The sequence below is a fragment of the Arvicanthis niloticus genome, chromosome 1 (assembly GCF_011762505.2).
Source record: "Arvicanthis niloticus isolate mArvNil1 chromosome 1, mArvNil1.pat.X, whole genome shotgun sequence".
In the NCBI taxonomy this organism is placed as follows: domain Eukaryota; kingdom Metazoa; phylum Chordata; class Mammalia; order Rodentia; family Muridae; genus Arvicanthis; species Arvicanthis niloticus.
The window spans coordinates 108,109,388-108,135,591 of record NC_047658.1 but is presented as its reverse complement, the minus strand read 5'-3'; the positions used below and the strand labels follow the sequence as shown (position 1 = coordinate 108,135,591).

Sequence of the window (26,204 nt, the reverse complement as noted above, 5' to 3'; positions counted from 1 at the left end):
AGCACCAGCCCAATGGCCCAGCAACCAAACAGCCCAGCCAGGAGCGCGCACCAGGATGTCAGTGCTGGCTACAGTACTCAGTCGTAGGTACTCCACAGCCCGCTGCTGCAGCTCCACGTCTGCGTTCTTCAGTTGGCTGTCGCTGCGCAGCACGTCCTGAATGGTGGCCTTTACCTCTGGAAAGAGGTTCACGAACTTGATGTAGGTGGACAGCAGGAGGGCCCGAGTGGGGACGCTGCACAAGTGGAACTTGGAGTGGAGCAGGTTGAACTGGATCAGAGGGCTTAAGAGGGGCAGAGAGCACAGATGGGGAGTCACACTATCTCATCTGTCCCACGTGCTGCCTCGTGCTCAGCCTGCACCTCTCACGGGGACCACATGTAAAGCAGAGCCTCCTTGAGGAGGACACAATGCCAACTCCCAGGGTAGGGGACTCCTCCTCCCTCAGGCTGTCAAAGCAGTGTAAGGAGTGGGGCAGTCCAGTGCAGTACATACTCCTGGTTCCCTGGGGTCTTTTACCTGGATCGTGGGTCCCCAGCTATCAAGTTTCCAAACTCCCCCAGGATGTAGCCGCCCACTTTGACCAAGTTCTCATGACATGCTGGAGCCTGCAATGCCTGTGAAAGAGGGAACACCAGAAGGTAGGCCACAGAAAAGCCAGCTGACACAAAGTGAAGACACGGCAAAGGCAGCTGGGTCCTTTCTTGCAAGGTATATATCATTGAGAGCTTCCCCTAAAGCCTTGGCAGACCCTGGCTTCCTACAGCTTGCTGCAGTACCAACAGCAACGGGGCCCAGCAGCAAGGTACATGGCTGTCCCTAGAGACCCCTGAGATAAAGCAGACATGACTTCCCTTATGCACAGGACCACTAGCAGGCCACTCAACAGCCCAAATGCCTCAGCCCTAATATGGTTTTAGACATTAAGCCGAGAGGAACCTACAGCTTGGTCGGGGCATTAGTGCAAAAAGAACAGAACTGCAGATGGGAGCAGTAACCATGCCCAAGATCCATCTGTTCCCTCAAGGCACTCTGTCCCCAGTGAGAGACCAAACTCTTCCCCACCCTCCCCCACCATACCTCAAACACTGTCTTGGCAGCATAACCTTGCACATCATCACGATTGATGACAATCTGGATGACACGGTACCACACCTCTTCGCTCACATAGTCCCCTGCAATTCGGATGAGGTTGAGTATGGTGTCCACATACCAAGTGTAGTCCACTGCATACTTCTCAGCCAGGATGGCCACTTTTAGCACCTGTGGGGAAAGACAGGGCCCTCAGGCAGATGCTACCCCAGGACACAGAGAATAGGCTGCCACACAAGTCTATGCCAGGTTGCAGAAGGACCTAAAGCTTAGGGTGGCCAGGATGCTTTCAGATCTTCAGAGGCCACAGCCCAGAGAGTGAAGAGAAGCACTCAGGAAAGAAAAGCTTGAGGGACACAAGAACAATGCAACTGAGTGCAACAGCCGCACCTGAAACAAGATGCTAACACTCAAGACTATCTGCTGAGATGAACCACACCCCAACCCTGCATCTCCTCGCCTCCCTGACTCCAGGACACTTCCAGAGAACGGTGGCTTGAATGAACTTATGTATGGTCCCCATAAACTCTCATGTTTGAATGTTTGGTCTCCAGTTAATCTGCATGGGAAAGCCTTGGAGTGAGGGTGGCCTTGTTAGAAGAGGGGCATCACTGCTGATGGGCTTTGAAGTTTTAAAAGCCCATGCCAGGCTCAGTCTGCCCACAACTTGCAGGTCATGTGAGCTCTCAGTTACTGCAGTTACTCAGTTACTCAGTTACTCAGTGGCCATGCCTGCCTGCCACCACACTCTCCCCCACAATGCTCAGGGACTAACCCTCTCAAACTTAAATGCATGGGCACTAAAAGCAATAATAATTAGTAAGCAGGGCCTCTCTATGTCAAGGGCACCATCAATCACTCCAGCAAAGTGAGCCTACAGACTGGGATAGCGTGTATCTAAAATAACAACAACAACAAAAACATTATAAAAAACAAAAAATTCAATTTAAAAACAGGAACCAAAAAAGTTCTCAAAAGATAAAACACAAATGGTTGAGAAATACTTGAAGAAATAAATATCTTCAGCCATCCAGAAAACATAAATTAGAAGTACTTTGAGATTTCATCTACCCCAGTCAGAATATCCAAGATCAATAAAACAAATGACAGCTCAGGCTGGCAAGGATTCAGGGAAAGGGGAGCACTTATTCATGGTTAATGAGGTACAAACTTATACTGCAACTAAGGAAATCAATGTGCCAGTTCCTCAGAACCTCAAGAAACTATAAATAAATAGTTCTACCTCAAAATCCAGTTATGCAAGCAAGGCATGGTGGTGTAAACCTTGAATTCCAGCTCTCGGGAGGCACTCAATCTCTGTGAGTTTGAGGACAGCCTGGTTTACATCAAGTTTCAGGACAGCCAGAGCTACATAGAGAAGATGTATCTCAAAAAAAAAAAAATCCAGCTATACTGCTCTTAGGTATAAAGCAGTATATAGCGAAAGGATTCTGTGTCCTACACTACTAAAGATACATTCAAGTTCACTGCTGCTCTATTCATGACAGCCAGGAACTGCAAACAACCTAGATGTCCAGATGGATGGATAAAGAAAAGATGGTACATTTATATTACACAATGGAGTATTATTCAGCTGGTAAGAAAAATAAAATTATGAATTCACAGGTAAATAGAGCTAGGAAAAAAAAAATCACCCTGAGTAAAGCAACCCAGACCCCAAAAGACATCCATGCTTTCACTTATATGCTCATGTTAGTTTTTAAGCCTTCAGTATGCGATATGCATGCTCATTCCAAATAATGACAGAGGTTTGGTACCTAGTCACACCAAAAGGACTAGAGGGAGGACAGGATTTCCCAAGGAAGGGGAGATAGAATATAGCATTATGGGAAGGGGGGCCTGGGAGTAGAAAGTCACAGATGCCAGGGACCCAAGAGATTCCCAAGATGCAAAAGGGAGGACATTAGCCGAAATACCCAACAAAGGGGAGATAGAACCTGTGAAGACCATATCCAGTGGATAGGCACAGCCCCCAGTTGAGGGATGGGGCCACCCACTCACCTCAAAAATATTAATCCTGAATTCCTCATGTCAAAGGGAAATACAGGGATAAAGAGTGGAGTAGAGACTGAAGGAAAGGCCATTCCAGAGACTGCCCCACCTAGAGATACATCCTATCTGCAGACACCAAATCCAGACACTATTGCTAATGTCAAGAACCGCTTGCTGACAGGAACCTAGCATGACTGTCCCCTGAAAGGCTGTGCCAGAACCTGACCAATAGAGATGTGGATGCACACTGCCAACCATCAGACTGAGTGTGGAGACCCCAAGGAGAAATTAGGGCAAGGACTGACGGAGCTGAAGGGGTTTGCAACCCCATAGGACGAACAACAATATCAACCAACCAGACCCCCCCAAAGCTCCCAAGGACTAAACCACTAACCAAAGAGTACACATGGGGGTGGGGAGGCCCATGAGTTCAGCTGCTAGTAGAGGATTGCCTTATTGGGCATCACTGGGAGGGGAGCCCCTTTTTCCTGTGGAGGCTCAATGACCCAGGATAGGGGAATGCTAGAGCGCTGAGGCAGGAGTGATTGGGCTGGAGGTAGAGAACCCTCATAGAGGCAGGGTGAAGGGGAAGGGGATTGAGGTTTGTGAAGGGAAACTGGTAAGGGGGTAATATTTTAAATGTAAATAAATAAAATAACCAATAAAAAAGAATAGAATGCTATGAAGAGATAAAGAGGAAACTGAACTAGTAGGGTTAAACAAGGTAGGGATGGAAGGAAAGGTACAGGAGAAAATATGGGGAGGGATAACTAACACTAAAGGCCATTTGAAAAGGCATATTGAGATTTAATTATAGACACCTCCAAAAATTTATACATATAAAAGGAATCTAAATGAAGTCACCAAATAACAGAGGAACATTGCTCCAACTAGACATCTTGTGCCACCAAGTGCCAGAAATGGGTTACATCTTTTTTTTTTTTTTTTTTTTTTTTTTTTTGGTTTTTTTCAAGACAGGGTTTCTCTGTGTTCTGGCTGTCCTGGAACTCACTCTGTAGACCAGGTTGGCCTCGAACTCAGAAATCCACCTGCCTCTGCCTCCCAAGTGCTGGGATTAAAGGCGTGCGCCACCACCGCCCGGCAATGGGTTACATCTTGTTGAGCTGTTGGTTGCTCTCTACAACTGATGTAAAAGCCCCGCTGCTGAAGACAACACTCACATATGTCCTTAAACACAGAGAGGTCAGGCTGATGCCTAATTAGAAGCTTCACCCCTGCTGACTCAAGACAGTCACCACAGAGAGAAAAGATAAGATCGTAGGAGCAGAGGGTCAGGAGTCTGCTGTGAGTGTGTCTCCTAGTGATGTCAGAAGCTGCACCCATCACGTCTCACCACCACGACTGCCCAAGTGAGAGCTGAACAACGACAGCACTAAAGACATGCCAACGTGGACAAGAAAAAGCCCACAAGGCCTCAACCCTATACAAAGAACTACATGCAACTGAGGAAAACTGGAAGCAGGGGAGGTAGTCTTCCCTGGGAGGAGCTGAGAATGGGAGAGTGGTCCTCCCCAGGAGGAGCACACCAATCTGCTGTTCAGTGCTGAGGGGACGGCCCTGAAAACATACAAGCAACATTATATGGACTTAACAGAATTTATTTAGAATGTGTATGTATTTAGAAATATATATTTAGAATATATTTGCATTTATATGCATACATAAATGCAATAGCAATAAAAAGGAGGCGTTAATTTGAAGGATGGGGAGGGGTATATGGGTAGGCTGAGAAGGAGAAAAGGAAAGGAAAAATGTAATTATAATCTCAAAAATAAAAGATAAAAAGGTGGAAAGAGAGAAAAACATAGTTGGGTAAGTAAGGAGGTGGGAAGGGTCTGGGAGGAACAGGAAGAAAGAGAAAACATGAGTAAATTATATTGTATTGGGGGAGTGTTGTTTTCAGTAGAAAAGAAAAAAAGGGGCTAGAGGGCAAACCAATACAACTGTACTGACAGATGCCACCGTACCTCTGCTGAGAACACCAGGAGTAATCCAATGAGGGTGACTGAGAGCCTGGCCAAAGCTGCAAGCCACATGCCCAGCCACATCCCAAACAAGGCCCTTTCCTACACACAAGGGCCCTCTGCCCACACTGCCTGCCTGCCTGAATCTTGATTGTTCTCCAATGTTCCAAGTGTTAGAGGCTTGGACTCAGAGCAGCACAGTAGGTGGAGGTGAGACTCTGAAGGAAGGGGCAAGGGGGGGGGGGGGTGCTGTTACTGAAGGGGGATGTGGGACTGTGAATACAGGGTGAGCAGTCTGAGCTACCACTTGTTCCCTGCTATTGTCACATGTAATGTGTTAGAGCATGTGGCTTGCCCACAGAGGCTCAAAGCTCACAGTCTACTCAATCTTGGGTCAGAAACTCTAAAACTGTAATCTTTTAGAATCATCTCAAAGAGAACAGCAAGATGGTTCAGCAGTGGACAGTGTTTGCTGTCTCATCTGATGACCTGAGTTTAGTCACCAGAACCCATGTAGAAAAAAAAAAATAACAATTCCTGACCTCCACATACATGCCAGAAGACATACACAAGCACCCAAATATAGAACAGAACAACAAAACAAAAAACTCAAGGATTTCATTGAGCAGCCAAGGCTCCTGCCCTCAGCACCTCCTGCTGAAGTGAGGCAGCAGCTTCAATCCCATGTGGCCCTTCCTTCTAGCACCTCACTTCCTAGTCTATTGACTAGGCTCAGCCACCCACCACCTCCAAGAAGCCTTCTTGACCTCTCATTATTTCCGGCTTTCCCTGAAGCACACACGGTCATGAAACAACTCGGGTGTGAGCGCCTGGACCGTTTAGCCCTTCCTCATCAGACCCTGCTGCAGGCCTATGAGGCAACCCAGTGCCCACACTGCCTCCTCTTTCTACTAGTTCTTAAGGAAGCCTCCAATTGCATTCTGCTTCCAGGAGTGACACACAGAGAGGCTATGCTTGCAGTACCAGCTGCTACCCCACTTTTATCCCCTATCTACTGTCACTCTAGGTCCAGAGATGCCATGGAGAGACCAGTGTTATACCAAGTGAGGCAAGCCAGAGCCTCTCGTCTGAAGTCATGCACCTACCTGTTTCTTCTCTAAGATACTGTAGTTTCATGAAAGCAATATGCTGGACTACAACAATGGTTAAGTGTGCATGAGCCTCTCTGACTGACCAGAGTCCACTGGAAACCAACGCTGCATAGAGTTGATGACAGCTTAAACATTAACCTCTAATATGCCAGATGCCAAGAAAACCTAACCAGCAGCAACTACATGTTCAAAATATGAGAATATCTTGGTGAATAAATATTAGCTCACTGCCTGGCACAGATGACCACACCCTACACTGCCAGATGTCTACACTGGAAGGCTAGACAAGGAAGCTGATGCCAAGGAATCTTTTATCTAGTGTCTCACAGACACTCATGCAAGCCTGTCAGGCACTGAAAACCACCCAGCAACCATCCACTAGAATTCATGTCCCGAGTAGGGAGCAGACATGTATAGACAGCCCCTCGAGCTGCAGGACTCACAATTTCCTCGCGGATGGAGTAGTCAGCCGTTTCTAGGTAGCTCAGCATCTCAGCCACAATCTGCTGGGCATTGCTTCGGTCACACATGGCATAGAGTAGGTCCACTGCCCGCTGCCTCACGCTCACGTCTCGTTCCGTCTGAGAAAAAAGACAGCATCAGAGCCACTTCTACAAAGCACAGGTTGGTGGACAGTGGCTAATCCGTTATATGAGTCCAGGAGTCTGGCATCTATTTGATCTATAGGAGCTGTCTTGGGACACCCCACAGCACTGCCCCCATCAGGCAGGGTGCTGCCTTATCCCCAAACTCCTAACTGGGCCCCCTTATGATCTATATATGAGACCCAACATCTTAGAACACGTGGAACCCACACACAACACACAGCCCTGTCCCCTCATACTTGGTGCAATCAGAGTGACCCAGTTCTAGCTCTGTCTGTTCACTCGCTCTCCTCCCTAACCAGCTCTTCTGAGGACCACACTCAGGCCTACTCAGCAGGTCACTAAGGCCTCTCATTGTGTGGGCACAGACCAGCACCTTCCGCGTTACCTTGGAGCTGGTTCCAAGGTAGGTTCTTGAGTCCCTCTCCAGGTGGCAGAGGAGAGAAACCCCACACACAGTGCTTGAGAAGCATGGTGCAGCTGTCTTTAGCCCCCTGCAGTGAACAGTGCAGGATGCCCCAGTGCAGGACAGAGGGCACCTGATAAAGGTTAGAGAAGCTTGAGGTGAGAGTTGGCTTTGTGATGGAAGAGAACGACTGGAGCCCGACACCCAACCAGGACTAGAAGAATGCAGCCTCGTGTTCAAGACAGACACCAAAATGCCTGTTGATTTACATAAAAATACAGAGAAGGGCCAGACCTGCTTCACTACAGCTTAAGACTCACCAAGATGAAGGGTTTTACATGTATAGTTCACTAATGAGCTAACATGTAACATGGAAGTTAAGATGCAGGCACAGTAGACTGTGTGCCATGCCATGCCAGAGGAACACACTACCAAGGTCACTCTCACACTCAGAAGGAGGTAAGAGATCAGGTAACCTTAGCTAGGTACTGGAATTCTAATCCTTAAAAGAATCTAAGCCGGGCGGTGGTGGCGCACACCTTTAGTCCCAGCACTTGGGAGGCAGAGGCAGGCAGATTTCTGAATTTGAGGCTAGCCTGGTCTACAGAGTGAGTTCCAGGACAGCCAGGGCTATACAGAGAAACCCTGTTCGAAAAACCAAAAAAAAAAAAAAAAAAAGGGATCTAAAATCCTTGACAAGGAATTGTTTTGTAAAAGGTCCTAGAGATAAAAACAAAATATTTCATCTTTCTATCAAAGAAAATTATTTCTGTTTACTGATCTATACTATGTGGACTCGAAGCAGATGTCACATGAAATCATTCCATGAGACAGGAATGTACTCAGCTATCAGAGACACTCAGCTAAAGGTGCTCGGCTGGAGCTCTGTTCCCAGGTGCTGTCTTTGAGAACAGCAGGGCTGCACTGCAGGAAGATGGACAGCTTTCTCGCCCAACTGCTGCTTTCACCTCAAATGCCGGCAAGTAACAGGAGCTAGGCACTCTAGAATCCAAACAGCTTAAAGGGACTCATCTTCCTCCTAGTCTTCCGGCCTCCACATGAAGGCAGCCACACATGACCAACAAGGAGCACACCTTCAAGGCATTGATGACAGTCTCAATGTGGGTCTTGACGGCTTCGTGAGAAAACTCAGAGCTGGCCAGTGTGCACATGCTCTCCAGAGCCAGGTAGCGCAGGTTCGTCTCCCGGTGCTGCAGGAACTGGCCCAGTTGGTTGCAGGCGCGGACAAGCAAGTTTGGCTCACTGCAAGGAGCAGAGGACATGGTAAGGAGGGGAAAGTAGTCAGGGAGGGCTGTGAGCTACAAAAGAGGACACAGTAAGAAAGAGAGGAGTGGCGAGAAGGCAGTGCGGTGTTGAGAAGAGGCGGTACTTAAGGACAGATGCAGTAAGGCAGGTCCAGGAAGGAAGGCTTGGTAAAGACTGTGTGCCGGAAGGATGCTTGGTAAGGAGGCAGGAGAGTAAGAAGTGCAGTGTGAAGTGACTGAGGACGGGGTGCAGTGAAGAGGAGCTGCAGTGAGGAAGGGGTAACTTTTTAATGAATCTGCAGGGTCTCCTTTACTCCAGAGTGGACTCTGGAAAGCTCTGGTGGGCCAAGGCTTCACTTTCTTTTGTTGTATCCAGGAAAGTGAATTGGACAGCAGCCAGCCTGGAGCAAGGCTGTGCAGGAAACTGGACCAGGCTAAGGCAGACAGTGAGTGACGAGGGCTATGAATGTGGAACACGGGCTAAACCGTCATAATTCCTTCTTACGTACATTTCTTACTATGCTCTCCCTCACATCGCAAGTTTTGTTTTTTAACAGTTCATTTTCAACCCTGCTCCAGTTTGACAGACTGCTTTTTGTCACAGCAACATTTATCTAAATGATGGAGCAAAAACAGCTGGTTCCAAACAGGCTAGAGTTCTGTCTGCCACAGCCCTGCTCCTGAGCCTCATGCCTCTTGCAGAAACCCAGAGAGCAGTAGCACCAGCATACATAAGGGCACACAACCAGGACTGAGCATAAAAGAGCAGAAGCAAGATGCCTGCACTGTGTACAACCACTGTCTGTGACCCAACCATGGCCCTGTACAGAAGCTGGGAGTCATCACTACCACTGCCCCAGGAGACCCCAGAATACTCGAGTATTGCCTCCCTGAGCAGCAAATCACATGGGTGTCCCTTCCTTTCAGAGAAGATTCTTGTAATACTCAGAAGCAAAAAAGCAGCTCTACGGAACATGACATAGCTATAAAAGTATCTAGTGGTAATGTCCTGGGGCCAGTGAGTGCACATGAGCTCAAGAAGCAAGAGGAGTACAGACCAAGGCTCGGGGAGAGGCACCTGTCAGCATCTGCACACACAACAGACACCAAGTGCCAGCCTCCTTCTGCTGTCTCTGAGAGGGGTGCGCTGCTAACAGGGCTCACCTGTCGTGGTGGATGATCAGGCTGATGGCCTCAAACAGCACGGCGTTCTTGGCATTTGAATGCTGGACCTTCTTAGACTTGGGTGGCTCCTGGGCCTTGTTCAGGATGGTCTCCAAGCACTCAGTCAGGCGGCCGCGCACCGCAGGGTCTTCTGGGCAAGACACACCTGTCGGCTGGGCTCCTAGGCACTCATCCCACCAGCCCCACCCCACACCTGGGCAGGAGGCTTCCGTCATGCTGCTTGTCCTAGGGGTGCCTTTGACAATTGTTCTCAGCTGCAGATATGTCTGGGAGCATTTGTAAATTGTCATGGGACAGCTCCCTGTTCCAGTGTCATAAACACGAGGTGGGGATGGAGCAGTGTGGTCACTACACCTGCTTCTAATTCAGATGGCACAAAGTCCTCCCACTGAGACAGAATGTGTCAGTCATAAAATCCAAGAATTATGGACAAAGCATCCAAGGAGCTTCAGAGACAAGAAGGCTTTGTTCTGTTATCAGCCCCAGAAATAGAGGAAATATAAAGCAACACAAAGAGAAAGAAAAATTTTAATTTGGTTCAAAGCAGAAGGAGAAGACGATGAGCAAAAAAACTAAAGCCAGCCATGGTGGTACACACCTGTATGAAAGCACTTAGAAGGCAGAGGCAGGAGGATTAGGAGTTACTATATAGTAAGTTCAAGGCCAGACTAAGTTACATAAGACCCTGCCTCATTAAAAACAAAAAGGGCCAGTGAGACAGCTCAGTGGATAAAGGCTTTTGCCATCAAGTATAATGATTTGAATTCAATCCTCAGAAACTACATGTGGAAGGAAGAAGCAACCCCACAGGCTGCCCTCTGACCTCCACACGCACGCTGTGGCACAGCACCCACAGCGCATGCACGCACAGTACGGGTAAACGCTCTTAAAACAAAAACCAGTTACAGTGGTGGGAGCCTGCTATCCCAGCACTTGGGAGGTTGAGGCAGGAGGATTATAGTGAATTCCAGGACAGTGTAGGCTGTATAATAAGAAACTATTAATAATAAACAAACGAACAAACAAACAAATGTATTTTAAAAGAAGAGGAGGAGGAGAGAACAGATCCAAGACTCCCAATGAACTTTGTGTGTGATACTCAAGTAGCTGCGTGTGGATATATGTGCATGTGTGAGGGGACAGAGGTTGGCCTCGGGTGCCATTCCTCAGGAGCCACCCACACCCACATTTTTAAGACAGCGTCTCTGACTGGGACATGAGACTTGTAGTAGCTCACATTAGACCCTCCATATCTGCCTCTCTGTACTGGAGAATGCCTGGGTTTCCATGCTGGTGCTTTAGATTGAACGCAGGTCCTTGAGGCCGCCATGCCAACAGTTCACTAACTTGACCTCTCTCTGAAACACCTCCTAATAATAAACTTTTAAACCTAATAAACAGTGACTTTAACCAACTACAGAAATAAAGTACAGAAATTCTTCAGAAATAAACCTGAAGAATCTCAGGTGAACTGAATCTGTGACCATGGAGGAGATGCTGCAGTGACCATGGAGTAGATGCTGCAGGGAGCACTGAGGAAGCAGGTGTGGGAATGTCACTTGTGGGCAGTGCTACAAGAACACCTAGAAGGACTTCGGGGAACATTACCTGGGGGTGGGTAGCATTGCAGCAGTCTAAGAAGTTTGACTGACAGCCAAGGAGCTGGGACAAAGTAGTAAGTATAATCCTGAAGATCTGTTGATGCAGACGTCACAATCTGTAAAACAGGTGAGTAAGCAGCTGTCCTCAGAAAACTCCATAGGGACCTACAGAAAAACCACACTGGCCAGGCAGTGGTGGCACAAGCCTTTAATTCCAGCACTTGGGAGGCAGAGGCAGGCAGATTTCTGAGTTCGAGGCCAGCCTGGTCTACAGAGTGAGTTCCAGGACAGCCAGGGCTACACAGAGAAACCCTGTCTCGAAAAAAACAAGAAAGAGAGAAAGAAAGAAAGAAAGAAAGAAAGAAAGAAAGAAAGAAAGAAAGAAAGAAAGAAAGAAAGAAAGAAAGAAAGAAAGAGGGAGGGAGGGGAGAGAGAGAGAGAGGGAGAGAGGGAGAGAGGGAGAGAGAGAGAGAGAGAGAGAGAGAGAGAGAGAGAGAGAGAGAGAGAGGAGAGATATCACACTGGCTCCCTGGGTCATACCTCTGAGAACAAAAGTCTTCAGGTGTTAGTTATATCCAATACTGCTTCCTGTCTCCCCTCAAAGAGAAGCTGGCATGGCCACATAGCCTCACACTGAAAGGACTATGCACCCCCTTCAGGGACAGACACATACAAATGCTGCCAGGTCTATAGTGCCCTGAGGCACAGAAGACCAAGGCTGCTTCCAAGCAACAGACATAGCAACCATCCCTTAGTATTAGACACTGACAGCTGAAGAAGGAGTCAGTCTTTTTTCTTCATGGGCTGGAAAATAAACATTCTGACCCACACCCCAAAGCCCCTAGCCTAGGCTGAGTATACTGAGCCAGACAGCACTTGCTCTACTTACAATCTCTACCTCCTAATTCAATATGGCCCCCAGCCTAGCTATGACCACAGCTGCCACATGCCCTCAGCACACAGCCCCATGTCCTCTCCACCTCATTTTGTTTTGTTTTTTGAGACAGCATTGCTCTGTGCTACAACCCCAGCTGTCCTGGAACTCACTTTATAGTCCAGACTAGAGATCCATCTACCTCTATCTCCCAAGTGCTAGGATCAAAGGCCTGCATCACCATGCCCAGCAGCTTGTTACTTCTTATTGTAGGGACTCAGCATTACTCCCTCCCTAAAAGTGTGCCTGTGTATTCCTTCAGCCATAAGCGAGCACATTCTAGAAAGCTCATCCTGATGAGACTAGCCTGGACTCAGGTTGTGGACAGCCCTGCCACGGGTAGCAGAGTCAGGAAAGAACTAGACAGGGAAAGAAGTGGACAGCAAACAGCCAAGCCAGGCAAAAACAAGCCCCACACCATCTTTGGAAAATGCAGAGACAGGCCCAATATGATGTGTCTTTCCTATGTGTACTTTCCAGCTACATCTTGCTCAGAGAGAAAACTGCAGCTTTAAATGCATTTATTTACAACAGAAAGGCAAGGAAAACTCTAAATGTTTATGAAGAAAGACAACAAGAAGGCATAAACAGGAACGAAGTAGGAGAATACAATAGAGAAGTATTAAAAAGAGACTTGGCAAGTCTTAGTGCAGTCAACAGCACACACCTCAGAGTAGGGAACTAGAGGCCTAGACACAGGCTCAGGGTTCAATCCCAACACTGCCTGGGGGAGAGGGGGGGAGAAGGCAACAAAAAAGTGGACCTTGCCTCTTGTGCAGATGAGCAATTAAAAGATGCCCCACTTCTTATCACTAGGAAAATGCAGATCAAGACCGAGGGACACACCCTACACCTGTGATGAAACCACCAACAAAAGCAAGCATGCCTGTACACTAGCATGGTAGTGCACACCTATAATCCCAGCACTTGGGAAGGGGAGAGGATCTCAAGACCAGTGTAGGCTACAGAGCAAACCCTTGTCTCAAAAAAAGGGAGACATCCTGAACCGCTATAGATGGGAGGAGCTACTAGAGTCAGCTCGGTGTTCAGGAGCAGTGCTGCTCTTCCAGAGGACCAAACTCAGTTCCCAGCATCCATACCAGGCAGCTCACAACTATCTGTAACTCCAGGAAACCTGATGCCTCTGTGCTGATGTGTACATACCCATGTGCAGACAGATACATAGTTAAAATAAAAATAAGACCTTTTTAAAAATGCAAGAGAACCAACTCCTAAAGTTTGTCTCGCCTCCATGAGTCATGATGTGCACACACATACCCAGTGAGACACTGGTGAGGATGTGAAAAAATTAGATCCTTTGTGTACTGTGGATAGAGATGTAGAATAGCGTGGGTGCTGTGCAAACAGTCTGTCAGTTCCTTTACAAAAATGAAATTAGCATATAGTCCAGCAATCCTACTCCCAAAAAACAAAGAAGCATCTAGAGGAGACATTTACATAGCCACAATGACCTCAGCACTATCCACAGCAACCAAGATATGGAAGTAGACCAAGGCTGAGGCGTTAGCAAAATACATATGAGACAAAATTATTCATCTCTCAGAGCTGAAGGGATGGTTTGGTGGGTAAGAGGACATACTGTTTTTCCAGAGGACCTGAGTTCAGTTCCCAACAGCCATGTTTGGTGGCTCATAACTGCCTATAATTACAGCTGCTAGGGATCCATCTCTCTCTTTGGCCTCAATAAGCACATGTGCATACAAATGTACACACATACACACACAAGTAATAATAAATACATCTTAATAGGTAAAGATTATTCAGCCCTAGGAAGAAAAAAAAATTACTGAGAAGTCTAACAACACAGGTGGACCCTAAGGCATTATGTTTAATGAAATAAAACCATGTGATTCTGCTTGTAGTTAGTGCTGACGTCAGAGACAGTCATGTAGAAGGTGTCAGGGGTTGGTGAGAACAGGTGGGACATTATCAGTGTTTGATGAGGACAGTTTCAGGTTTACAAGGTGAAAAGAGACATAGAGAGCCAGAGAAAAGGCCCAAGGGGTAAATGTGCCTACAGTTAAGCCTACTGACCTGAGTTTGATCCATGGAACCCACATGGAAGAGGAGAACTGACAGCCACAAGCTGACCTCTGACTTCCACATGCATGCCATGACAACACATGCTCACATGTATGCATGAATACATACATACTAAAAAACAAAGTTGAAGCAACAGACATAGCTTATGGATCTACGTAATACCAATGAACTATACATTTTAAAAAGACAAATAGATTTTAAATTATGTGTAATCCACTAAAATTTTTATTTCTGAGACAGGGTCTCACTATGTAACCCTAGCTGTCCTTGAACTCACAGAGCTCCACCTGCCTCTGCCTCCCAAATTCTAGGATTAAAGTAGGTGCCACCAAAAACCTGGCCAAAAAAAAAGGGGTTTTTTTTTGTTTCATTTAGTTGCATAAGATAATAATATAATAGTTAAAGTCCAAATTGTAGACTAGTTATATAGCTCAGCAGTGGCACTATATCTTAAAAATCTTAAATTTTACAAAGCTACAAAAGCCTTCAGAGACACTTTGTTTGCAAAGGACTCTGGGGATAGAGAGCAGAGACACAATTGACTTGTGTGAGACAACAGGTGTGGCAAAGCTCCAGAGAACAGTGTGGGGAGAGCAGAACAGTTTCCAGTGTAGTCCAGTGTTGGGCTCCTCATATCAGAACAGTGCCAGCTGTGCCACTTAGATGTGGCCTCAGAGCAGCTGGCTTCACAAGCAGGATTTAGCATTCTGACCAAAGGAGGCTCAGCAACTTAAAGTCTCTGACCAGAAGAGTCTGCAAAACAGTGAATGGCCAGCACTAGCAATATACCTAGCCATGGAGGAAGGACTGTCAGTTGAAGGCCAGTCTGGGCTACAAAATGAAAGTCTGTCTCAAAGCAGCAAGAAAGCCAAATAGCATGTCACACCAACTACGTACAAATCAAGGAAGGCCATATATACCCACTACCTTTGAAGAACAGCAAAGGATAAGTACTGGCAAATTGTATGTTCCAATCCAATGCAGCCAACAGTGCCAATCCATATAAATGCTCCCCAGGCTCAATGGATTACCAGGACATATCACAACGACATATAAGTCTAAGAGGCTAACTTAAGGCCATTCAGGCAAGACCAGCGCAGGGCAACACTGCTGCCGGTGTAACAGCGACTACTGTAGAAGCCACTGAAGACCTTACAGCCTAAGCCATGCCAGCCCACTGCTACCAACATTTCACACATATGTATGTAGACCATGAGACACCCTGGGCGGCTCAGAGCCAGTCACTGATGATTGCAAGCAGAAAGGAACAAAGGCTTGAGAGAACAGGGATGACTACACTGCATTCCATCTGCAGAATCAGAAAAGCAGCAACAGCTACTCCAAACAAAAGTGAAGGGTTCACACACAAGGCTGCCAGAAAGACACATACAAAATAAACATGCCACACAGACTGCTAACAAAATCCAAGACACAAAACCAGGGCCAGTCATAGCTGCAGTGAAAGTGAGTGGGGAGTACACCAGCCAGTTGGGTGTCTCCTTTAGGAGAGGGGACAAAAGAACACTTGGCAGTGGCAACTGTCCCTCAATGAGCACACTGGATAGGGCAGGGAGCTTCTCAACTAACAGAGAAAGAAACATGTCAAGGACTGGCAAAGGCAAACTTTAATTTTATTAAATTAATTAAATTAATGAATGTATATGGTGCATGCCAGAAGAGGGCATCAGATCCCATTACAGGTGGTTGTGAGCCACCATGTGGTTGTTGGGACTTGAACTCAGGACTCTGGAAGAGCAGCCAGCACTCTTAACCTGAGCCATCTCTCCAGCCCCAGGCAGAGGCAATTTTTATTCTGGAATTTACAGTGTGGGCCAAATATCTTGCTTCTAAATGCAAAGTGATAATTCAGTCAAGCAATGCAAATCAAATCTACCCTGCTGTCTGCCCCCACCATGGACTTACTCTGCTCAGTCGAGAGACAGCTAGAGAGACAGAGGTTTTGAACTCCTCAGGATTCTTCTGGGCCAGTGTGGTGATGAGGCTAGTTGCAGCAGTCACTACACCCTGAAAGACAAAGACTCTAATCAGCAGGCCCACAGGCACCACAGATGACAATACATATAAAGTACACCCTATGGTACATAACACCTGGTCCCCAGGCCTGCTCTGACTGACCCATGAGGTTTACAAAATTGAAGCAGGACATACTGGCTCTTTCTGGGTCTAGCTTCTCTCTGGAAACTGGAAATCTAGTCCAGCTTGGCCATGGTATGTGCAGGCAAAGAAGGCTGCAACTGGGAAGTTTGAGATCCTTATTTTCTATTTGTCACCTGTGTACCTCTGTCCCCATCTACTCTGGTTGTCTTCAATCACTGTGCCTACTATAGTGGAAGACAAAACTTTCCAACTTACTTGAATCTTCACAATCTTGCTGTGTCTTAACTTAGATAGGACCCAGCTCCAGGGCTGGAGCCTGCTTCCCTGCAGAGTCCCCACAGACTGCCTGGACTCAGATGGAAGCAGCTCAGACCCCAGTGCAGCATGGGGTCTTAGATCTACCACTGTCCCAGGATAACAAATAGCTCTTTCCAGTACATGTCTCTTGAAAGATTTTGGTTAAATAAAGGAATCTCTAGCCTAGCAGTATGGCACATCTGTAATCAAGAGTATTTTAGTGGAAGAGGCTGAAATGTTATTTCAAGGCTAGTCCTGGCTATATGGCAAGATACTGGTTCAAAACCAAAAGTAAATTCCATGAGGTTGGGAGTCAGGAGCTACTGGATTCCTAACATTTGGAATAGGCCAAACAATCAAGATTACAGCTACTCAAGCTATGTGCACATACGTAAGTAATTGCTGGCTGGTCATTTGTCATCCTTCCACATCATGGTTTGCTCATCTTCTGTGAAGATGAGGAAGCACACTGTGGTGCAGCAGCATATGGAGTCAGGTATCCTCTGGCTCCAGGTAGATATAGGGCAATTCTAGCCTTTTACTCCCTCTCTAAATCTCTTCCCCAAAGATCTCAGTCCTCAGAGCTCTAGGTCATCTGCTCCACCTAACCCCTGTTATGGACTGAGTCCTTCCTCCCTACCATATATTACTCTGCTGATGGCTTCTGTGTTTTCCTGATCTCATCTCCAGGTCAGTGTGTAATTCCAGGTCTTGGAATTACACACTGTTCTCAGAAGAGACCACCAAGCTCACTTATATAAGCAAACATCTAACACCACAGAGTCCCTAGGCATGAGGCTGGGAGAGCAGTGTCTCAGGCTGCCTACACTGGCAAAGCTGAGCATGGGTTTGGAGCAGCTAAAAGGAGAGCATGCTCGGCTACTAAGGAAAGCCTGTGGGTCTGAACGTGATGCCCTGACCTTTCCTACTTTGAACTAAGTTTCTGTCACAAGGCAAGATGCGATCAAAATAATGTAATGTGAAAAAGCAAAAGCAACTAAGAAACTGAGGTCACAGCATCAGTATCCAAAGAAAGGCAGTGTCCTGGCACCAAAGACCCAGCCTTGCTATCTGGAAATGACTTGATGCCACAGCCAAACTGAATACAAGCACTGCTCAATGCTTCTCACAACTGATTCACCTGCACATTGGTGTGATACCCAACTCTTACAGCCTCTGAAAACCTGGTTTAAGTCTGGCACAGTATGACTACGAGAATCTTTATCTTTTTGAGCTGTGGATTTTTCAGCTATAAAACTGGAAAATTCTGACTATTTACAATTTACAAAGTCTACTAATGGTGAGCTACCATTTATCTGATACAGCTGATAACTTCCAGCAATATCCTCTGACCCCCAGGTAGTACTTACACTTCAGGTCTAAATGCTCAGGGACCACTCACAAAGCAACATTACTGGCTCCCTCCAGGCCTTCTGCCTTCTCTGCACTCCCTTCAAGATCTATTCCAACTATCTCAACAAGCACAGGAAGTCACAGTACAGGAACAGCTGTCACTCCACACTAATATGTCGAATGCAAGCCCCATGTACTGCTGCCTAGATGTGCATCTAACAATCTTTTAGCTTTCACAGCAGAGGTAGGGGTAACTATCTAACATACTTGCCTGACCCCGGCCAGATCATCAGACTCACTTGCTCAACAGTCTAAGCAGCAGAGGTCACGGTTCGAAGCTGCTTCCCACCCAGCTGAGCAGCCATACTCACCAAATCGCAGACCTTTCAGTCTTCTATAAAATAGGTAATTTAGTAAGACTTACACACTGGAGCTTAGCCAAAGGTGGAATACACACATCATAGCCCTACACAAGGGACACAGGAGCTGAGTAGGAATCACCCTGCTAGATGGAACCCCTTGGTTCGGAACTACCTTGCTGCAGGGAGATGCTGCAGGAGACAGAGCATCACCTTCATCATCCTGAGACTCTTGATGGACCATTTCTACAATGCTCTTCTGGAAAGGTTACTGGGTGATTAAGAATGGAATGAAAGTCAGATACTTACCAAGTGCTGGTCATTGAGGAGGTGTACCACACGGGATGTCCAGTCACCCATGGGAACTAAGTCAGGTGATGTCCTGTACAGGCGCAACAAGCACAGGGCTGCGCTCTGCTTCACACTATCCATGGTATCTCTAGAAAACAGACATCCTCAGTCACTCAGGAGAATGGAGGCTTCTCCAGGTACCACAAGCTAAGCCAAGAAGAGAATGGATCTATGTGGGGAGCACATGAAGTTCACCAGGAGACCAGGAAGGCCTACACAGCCCAACATGCTAGACCTTCACAGGTGACTCTGAAGGACACATTTCAAGCAGGACACCAACCCACAGGCAAAAGCCTGCAGTATTTGTTGTCTGGCTTCCAAAGGCATCAAATTCTCATCTCCCTCCTGAACACTGAATACAAATGGACTATGGAGGCAAGTCATGTCAATGATGCTCCTCTCTGAACCATAGGCTGACCCCAACCCCACCCCAAGTCGTTACAACAGGAACAGGATGGAGTCCCGAAATACAAGTGGGTTCTTCTCTTGCCTATAAAATGAGTCCTGCTCCTCACACTTCACCCTGCTCCACTATGCTGAGGAAATAGGCTCAAGTCGTCTTGTGCTGGTGAGAAGTGGGTCTCTTTCTTTTGTTTTGGATTTTTGATGTTATTTGATACAGGGTATCATCATGTATCATACATTCATCTCAAACTCCATTCTCCTGTCTCAACCTCCAGAATGCTAAGACTACAAGTATAAGTCATCATGTCCAAATCTAACTATAAAGTCTAAGAAAAAGCACGTTGTGTCCTAGCCCAGCCTGCAGCTTCGCATAAGCACCTACATGCAGATGCTGCACTCCTTTCCTCACCTCACACACACACACCACACACACACACACCTACCTCACACATGCACCTCACACATACACCTCACACACACTTCACACACACACACACATACCTACCTCACACATGCACCTCACACATACCTCACACACACACCTCACACACACTTCACATACACACACCTCAAACACACCCCTTACACACACACCTCACATACACACACCTCACACACACCCCTCACACACAGCTGCTGCCTTCCAGCCAAAGTGTGCATGCGAGGCCCTGAGGCAGCCTCTGGCGTCAGGGAGTGCTGTCCTCTCTCTCTTCCCTTTCCAAGGCCACACAGGCCAGAAGAACAAAGCTGTAGGTAAATGCAGACACCAAGCAGGGAGGCAGCTGTTTCCAGTTCTGTTGAAGACAGGAGCTCTGGGGGTTCCTTCACCCTACTAGACCCTACCAAGAAGTAGGAAAGAGGCTAGGTATGATGACACATGTCTTTAATACTGGCATTCAGGGGGTAGAAGCAGAATGATCTCTGTGAGTTCCTGGAAAAAGGAGACTATAGACTGAGAACCTCTTTCAAAAATAGTCAAAGAAACAGTGGAGGGAAAACAAAACAACAACAACAACAACAACAAAAAAAAAAAAAAAAAAAAAACAGTGGGGGAGAGGGGAACAAAACAAACAGGCTGACTAAAAGATGTTAGTTGCAGGAGGCCGTGTCAGAACATCCCCATGGAAACCAACTGGAAAGCCAGCCATAATGGCGCATGCCTTTAATCCCAGAACTTGGGAGACAGAGGCAGATAGATCTCTGTGACTCTGAGGCCAGCCTGGTCTTCATAGTGAGATCTAGGGACGGCCAAAGCTCCATAGTGAAACCTTGTGTCAGGAGGGGTGTGTGTAGAGAACCAGCTGGAATCCTTAAGGCACTAAAGTGGGAAATATATCTGTTGTGAGAAGAAAGAGAAGGACCTGTGGACCAGGACACTGAACCAGGAGGCCATCTCCTCTTATTTCCAGGCTGATGTTAACAGACAACTCAGAGAAAAGGAGCAAGCACTTGCCATCCCAGAGGTAAGGACATAGAGCACCTTTATAAATCCACTTGGCCCAGAGCAGCCTCAGCTGTCGAGGTATTATTTCTGATCCTCTACTGTGTCTGAGGCACCAATGTCACCACCCTCCCCAGCCTGACATCCTGACTGCTGACAGGACCACTCCACCATCTACAGCCACTGGCCTCCCATCTCAGACGCCACACTAACCAGCACCTTACAACCATGGTGCTCAGACACCACTCACAGAATCACCTCGTGCTCAGTGGGATTCCATCACTCAATTAAAGGGTGCATGGTAAGCTTTGCCCATGAACTGTCCCTATAGCCCAACATGCTCTAAATGGCAGATATCACCTGTCTCCTGCTAAAGAACCTTTACTCAGCACTGGGCCTTGTGGTCACTCTGCATGTACTCTTATGTAGTTCAGGAAATATTCCTGTTCCTCCAATGCTTTTCAAGGATCACCCTATCTGCACTTCCTCCATTAGACCAGCTCTGTGGTAATGCCAGAAGGGAACAATGTAACAGAGACATCTGAGCCAGGATTCCTGATGGAGCACAGCAGGCAACACTCAGGTGTCCTATCACAGGACTTCATAGTGACTACTAGAGACCATGGCCAGGGAGGCCTTGCTAGGCGCTCACACTTGCATCCTGCCCAACTTTCTTCCTCTCTGGTCTGAACTCTAGCCCTTCCTCTATCCCAACAACCACTGTGATCTGCTACCTCAAATACCCCAGTATTCTCTAGGATTTCTGCTTACAGTCTACAATAATAAGCCTTTGAATTTCCCACTGCCACTCAGCTCTGTAATGCTTCTTTCTCTTCATCAATATCCTGTGGCCCACATCTATATTTTTGAACCTGTTTCCACAGGACAGTTCTCTCCAGTCTGGATCCTCTACCTGCTTGTGCTCCACATTGCTCAAGGTTGAGGGGCCAGGACTGGCTTAAAGCTCCTGTACCAGAGCACAGTGATAGAGACCTGTAGTATTTTCTGCTTTGTGCCTGTGCCATGCATAGGACATTGTAGCATCTTTGGCCTCTGCCTACTAGATGACAGGGGAAGGCACCTATAAAAATGGTAAATTCACCAAGTCTTTATTCTGTGTCAGCCCACCCATTTTCCTCCCAGATTGCTGACTACCTATATTCCAGCTTCATAGTAACAGAGGGCTGCAGCCATTGCTCCTAGGGCCTTGACATCCCGTCCAGTTCATTAACAACTGTGCTGTCTGTCCTGTCTCCTGGACCATGATAAGTGTAACCACTATGTCTGTGGACTGGCTACACAACAGCATAAAGCATGACAAGACAGAAGAAGCTGGCCTCGACTCTGCCAACCCTGAGACCCAAAAAGCCCAGGGCTGCTTCAAACTCTTCCAGAACAACCCCTTAACACCACTTGACAGCTCTCCAAATGAACTGAGGGGAAAAATGATGAAGAATTCTCAATATACAAGGGCTTGGCCTTTGCTCCAATGCTTCTAGGCAGGAGATTAGGCTCAGGATTATACCAAACAACTTTGTTTCTTTCTCCCTGTAGTCCTGTCTAGGCTGGCAGGCTAGGAAGGGTTTGCTTCTATGATTAGGTCTCAGTGGTCACAGGGAAAGAGTCTGTGACTCTGACCTCTACAGCAGGACTCCCTGACATCCCTCACTACACACAGTGGAGTGTGTTTACATGAAGTGCATACTGCCCATCCACAGCACCCAGATACATACCCCGCCACGAGAATCTTGGGGATCTCTCCAGCGAAGGCCTCCGCCATCTCACGACTACCCACATTGGCAATGCAGTGCAGGGCAAGGCCCATAAACGTAGGATTGCGGCTGGCCAGGTCATTCTTGATGGCATTGTTAATCAACCGGATCAGTTCACTGTTCGAGTTCACCAATACAGAGATGAAAAGGTAGCCCTGTATTTCCAGAAGGCAGGGACAAAAAGCTTATGACAAGACACCTAAACAAACAATGCATAGAGAAAAAAGCCTGGAAAACCTCTAGTACCATCCCAATGGGTGCCACAGACAGAGATTCATGCCTGAAGGCAGCCAACATTTGGACAATGTACCAGTGAACGGCACTTTTGTACTATCCAGCACTGATGCAGCATTCCCACTAAAATATGTGCAAAGTCAGAGGCACAAGGAAACCAAACCACTTAGTCCTTCCGCAAATCTCATTTCCTCTCAGTTGCTCACACATCTGTGTTCAGATGCCACACCATCTTCATGTCAGGATAGGAGGGGGCTGTCATGGCAAGAACCAAGCCTGGCACCACTCACTAATGAATATGTCTATCTGTCTAAAATCTAGTTTACTGCTAGCCACTCCTCTCTCAGGTTTATCCCCATTGTCACCTCACTATCTGTTCAAACCCAGTCTCATATCACCATTCTATCACTTACAAGGTGAGAATGTGGAGCCTGAAAATAGAAAAGGCTAATTTTCTTAACAAAAAAAATCCTAAGATATTTGGCTTATTTTTTAATTTCTGTAAGTTAAATTTTTAACCAAAAGAGAAAGCTGTTGCCGGGCAGTGGTGGCACACGCCTTTAATCCCAGCACTTGGGAGGCAGAGGCAGGTGGATTTCTGAGTCCGAGGCTACAGAGTGAGTTCCAGGACAGTCAGGGATACACAGAGAAACTCTGTCTCAAAAAACGGGGGGTGGGGGGGGGGCTGTTATTGACAGACAAACACCCTTACTATAACAGAATGCAGAGCTGAAACTCCAAACCTAAGCAAGTCTGAGCAGCCTGCAAAGAAGAGACAGCACCTTCTCTGGCTTTATTTCTTGCCCCTGTGGGCATAGATCCTGTTTCAAGCAGTCATGCATAAGTCACTGTACTCACTAACAAGACCTTGTGAAAAGAAGGCACTAAGGCTGTGGGCAACAGACACAGATGTGTGAGCAAAGAAAATCTACCAGCCTAAGCCAACAGAAAGCAGCAGTGGGAAGAGAGCGACCCCATCAAAGTCTATCCTGGGCATCACTGGTCCTCAGAAGCAAAGAACTAGGTTGGAATGGTCGTAGCTACAAGGTACCAGCACCAGGCAGTAACACAGGCCAGATAAACAGGTGGTTGGTATGCAACAGAGAGGAAGGAGGAGTCTGCAAACTGCACACAGGGCACACCACCCTGCCCCTCAACCATACTCACAATCTGCTTTTCCGTGTATCTGTTTGAGCTCAGAAGATTCACAGCTTCCATGTGTCCAAAGTCAATGTCATGACCAAGGAGAAAGATGAAAAGCAACTTGCAGACATACTTCTTTTTACTGTAGCCATCAAGAGCCTTGTCACCTACAGAAAAGGTGAATAAAAGGTTTACATCCAGTAGTCAAGGTGAGGAAGGCAGAGATTGTAGTAAACGCCTCAAAGAGGGCACAGTAACAGATTGTAGTAAACGCCTCAAAGAGGGCACAGGCCTCTAGCCAGACATGCAGCTACACTCACAGGTAAAGCAGCTGTTGTACTTGGTAAGTGTGGTACACACCACAATCCAGAATACATGGCAGTCAGTGCTCTGTAGCCAAAAATACCTGCTAGTGCCTGTTTGCCAGTGGGGCCTTGACCCCTCTCAACCTGCCTTGGCCCCAAAAGCCCTGAAGAGATAGATCTGCAAGCTCTGCACAAGTCATCAAGCTAATCCTTTAAACACGCTTACTGCCTTAGGCAGATACTTACTATAAATTATCTTCCATTTCACAACAGTTATAGGGCAAATCACCTAGCCATAAAACCACACACACCGTCCAGAAACTGTGGCATGGCTAAACTCCTTCTTAATCACAGCAAAGCAGGTTCAACATGGAACTTACTATACAGCACAAAGCTCCACGTCTAACCAAGAGCCATCAGCACTGGCACATCCATTTAAAGCACAAGAATATTCCTGAGCCATCCTGCAGCAGTAAGGAGGGAATGCTGGCACATACTCTTCTCCCTAGGCTAGGTCTTCTGGTGACACCAAGTCAGTAGAACATATGTACGGTCTAAACTGCCATCCAAGAGGCTTCACCCAGGAACTGACAGAAACAGACTCGGGGACCCACAGCCAAACATTAGGCAGAGCTTAGGGAATCCTGAGAAGTGGGAGAGGAAGGATTGTAGGAGCCAGTGGGGTCAAGGATACCACAAGAAAACCCATAGAATCAACCAATCTGAGCCCATAGGGGTTCACAGTGTCTGAACTGCCAATCATGGAGTCTGCATGGGACTAATGAGGCTTTCTGCATATATGTCACAGTTGTATAGTTTGGTCTTCTGGTGGGACTCCTAACAGTAGGCACAGGAGCTGTCTCTGACTCTGCTACCTGCCCTTAAGATCCTTTTCCCCCTACTGGGTTGCCTTGTCTAGCCTTAAAAGAAAAGAAAATGCCTGGTCTTACTGCAACTTGATATGCCATGGTTGGTTAATATCCATGAAGAGCAGCCCTTTTCTGAAAGGAAATGGAGAAAGAGTAGATGAGCGTCTCGGGTGGGGCTGGGAGGAGAGAAGGGAAACTGTAGTCAGAATGTAAAATAAATAAAATGAAAATAAAAATATGCATTATCAGAATGATAATAATTATTATATGTAAATATAATTTAACTATATGGTCTAAAGGATGTGACTGGTCAAGACTGTAACAGCAACACTATCCTTCTGCTTGTTAAGGGATGGGCAGTGGCATCTCTGTGGACAGACCTACTGACCTCACAGGGATGTCCAGAACAAACACCCCACATGTTGGGCAAAGACCAACTCAAAGTGGGCTTGCAAAGCTCCTGAGAAACCTCCCCTACTTTCTAAACTACATCTCCAACTCAGACGCTAATAAACATCTAGCTGCCTGCGCCCATTTACCTCAGCTTACCATCTTCATGCTGTGTGCGTGGCATGAGTAGCAGGGAGGCAAAGCAGGCAGAGCTCTTGGAATCTGAGGGCAGACTGGTCTACATAGTGGGTTCCAGCCCAGTAAGGGGTGAGACTCAACCTCAAAAAAGTACGATTATTATTCAAAAAGTTAAAAAAATTATCAGGTTACAATGCTTCTGGGTTCTACCCCCATCATAAAGGGGAAAAGCTAAATTAATGTATTCCATTTCAAGGTGTATCCCAAAAGAATGTAAACTAGGAAGTTAAGTGTGGTGATATAAGACTGTTATCCCAGAACTCAGGAGATGGAGGCAGAAAATTCAAGGCCAGCCTCAGCTGTAGGCCATCCTGCATATAGCAAGACTGGCAACAGTGAAATGTCAGCAGGTAAAAGCATCTAATGCAAGCCTGACAACCTGAGTTCAACCCCTGGGTACCACAGAGTGGAAGGAGAGAACTGACCGGAACAGGCTACTGTAGTACCTCCACTGTAGCATACAGAGAACAAAACAGTTTAAACCAATGAGAGATTTGCATATGAAATATGAACAAACAGGATCCCAGAGAGCAAACTGAGTTAAGCACACTGAGGACGGGGCTGGAGAGATGGCCCAGGAGTTATAAGCATGCACTATTCTTTCAGAGGACCAGAGTTCCGTTCCCAGCACCACATCAGGCAGCTCACAACTACCTGTAACTCAGGCTCTAGAGGGACCCAACATCTTTAGTCCCTGTGGGCACCTG

General features: G+C 46.9%; 1 protein-coding gene across 2 annotated transcripts in view; it reads right to left on the bottom strand.

Moving 5' to 3' along the window:
* Ap2a2 (adaptor related protein complex 2 subunit alpha 2) overlaps window positions 1–26,204 on the bottom strand; it is a 72,690-nt gene that overhangs the window by 13,294 nt on the left and 33,192 nt on the right. Inside the window, exons 3-13 of one of the 2 annotated variants that reach the window (XM_034502911.2) lie at window positions 23,760–23,902; window positions 22,320–22,513; window positions 18,699–18,828; window positions 16,186–16,287; window positions 11,272–11,380; window positions 9,643–9,793; window positions 8,308–8,476; window positions 6,646–6,783; window positions 1,081–1,263; window positions 520–617; window positions 52–283 (exon numbers count right to left, since the gene is read on the bottom strand). In XM_034502911.2, the coding sequence (XP_034358802.1) occupies window positions 52–283; window positions 520–617; window positions 1,081–1,263; window positions 6,646–6,783; window positions 8,308–8,476; window positions 9,643–9,793; window positions 11,272–11,380; window positions 16,186–16,287; window positions 18,699–18,828; window positions 22,320–22,513; window positions 23,760–23,902 (1,649 nt within the window). The remainder of the gene's footprint in view (window positions 1–51; window positions 284–519; window positions 618–1,080; window positions 1,264–6,645; window positions 6,784–8,307; window positions 8,477–9,642; window positions 9,794–11,271; window positions 11,381–16,185; window positions 16,288–18,698; window positions 18,829–22,319; window positions 22,514–23,759; window positions 23,903–26,204) is intronic. The other variant, XM_034502993.2, reaches the window with a different exon arrangement.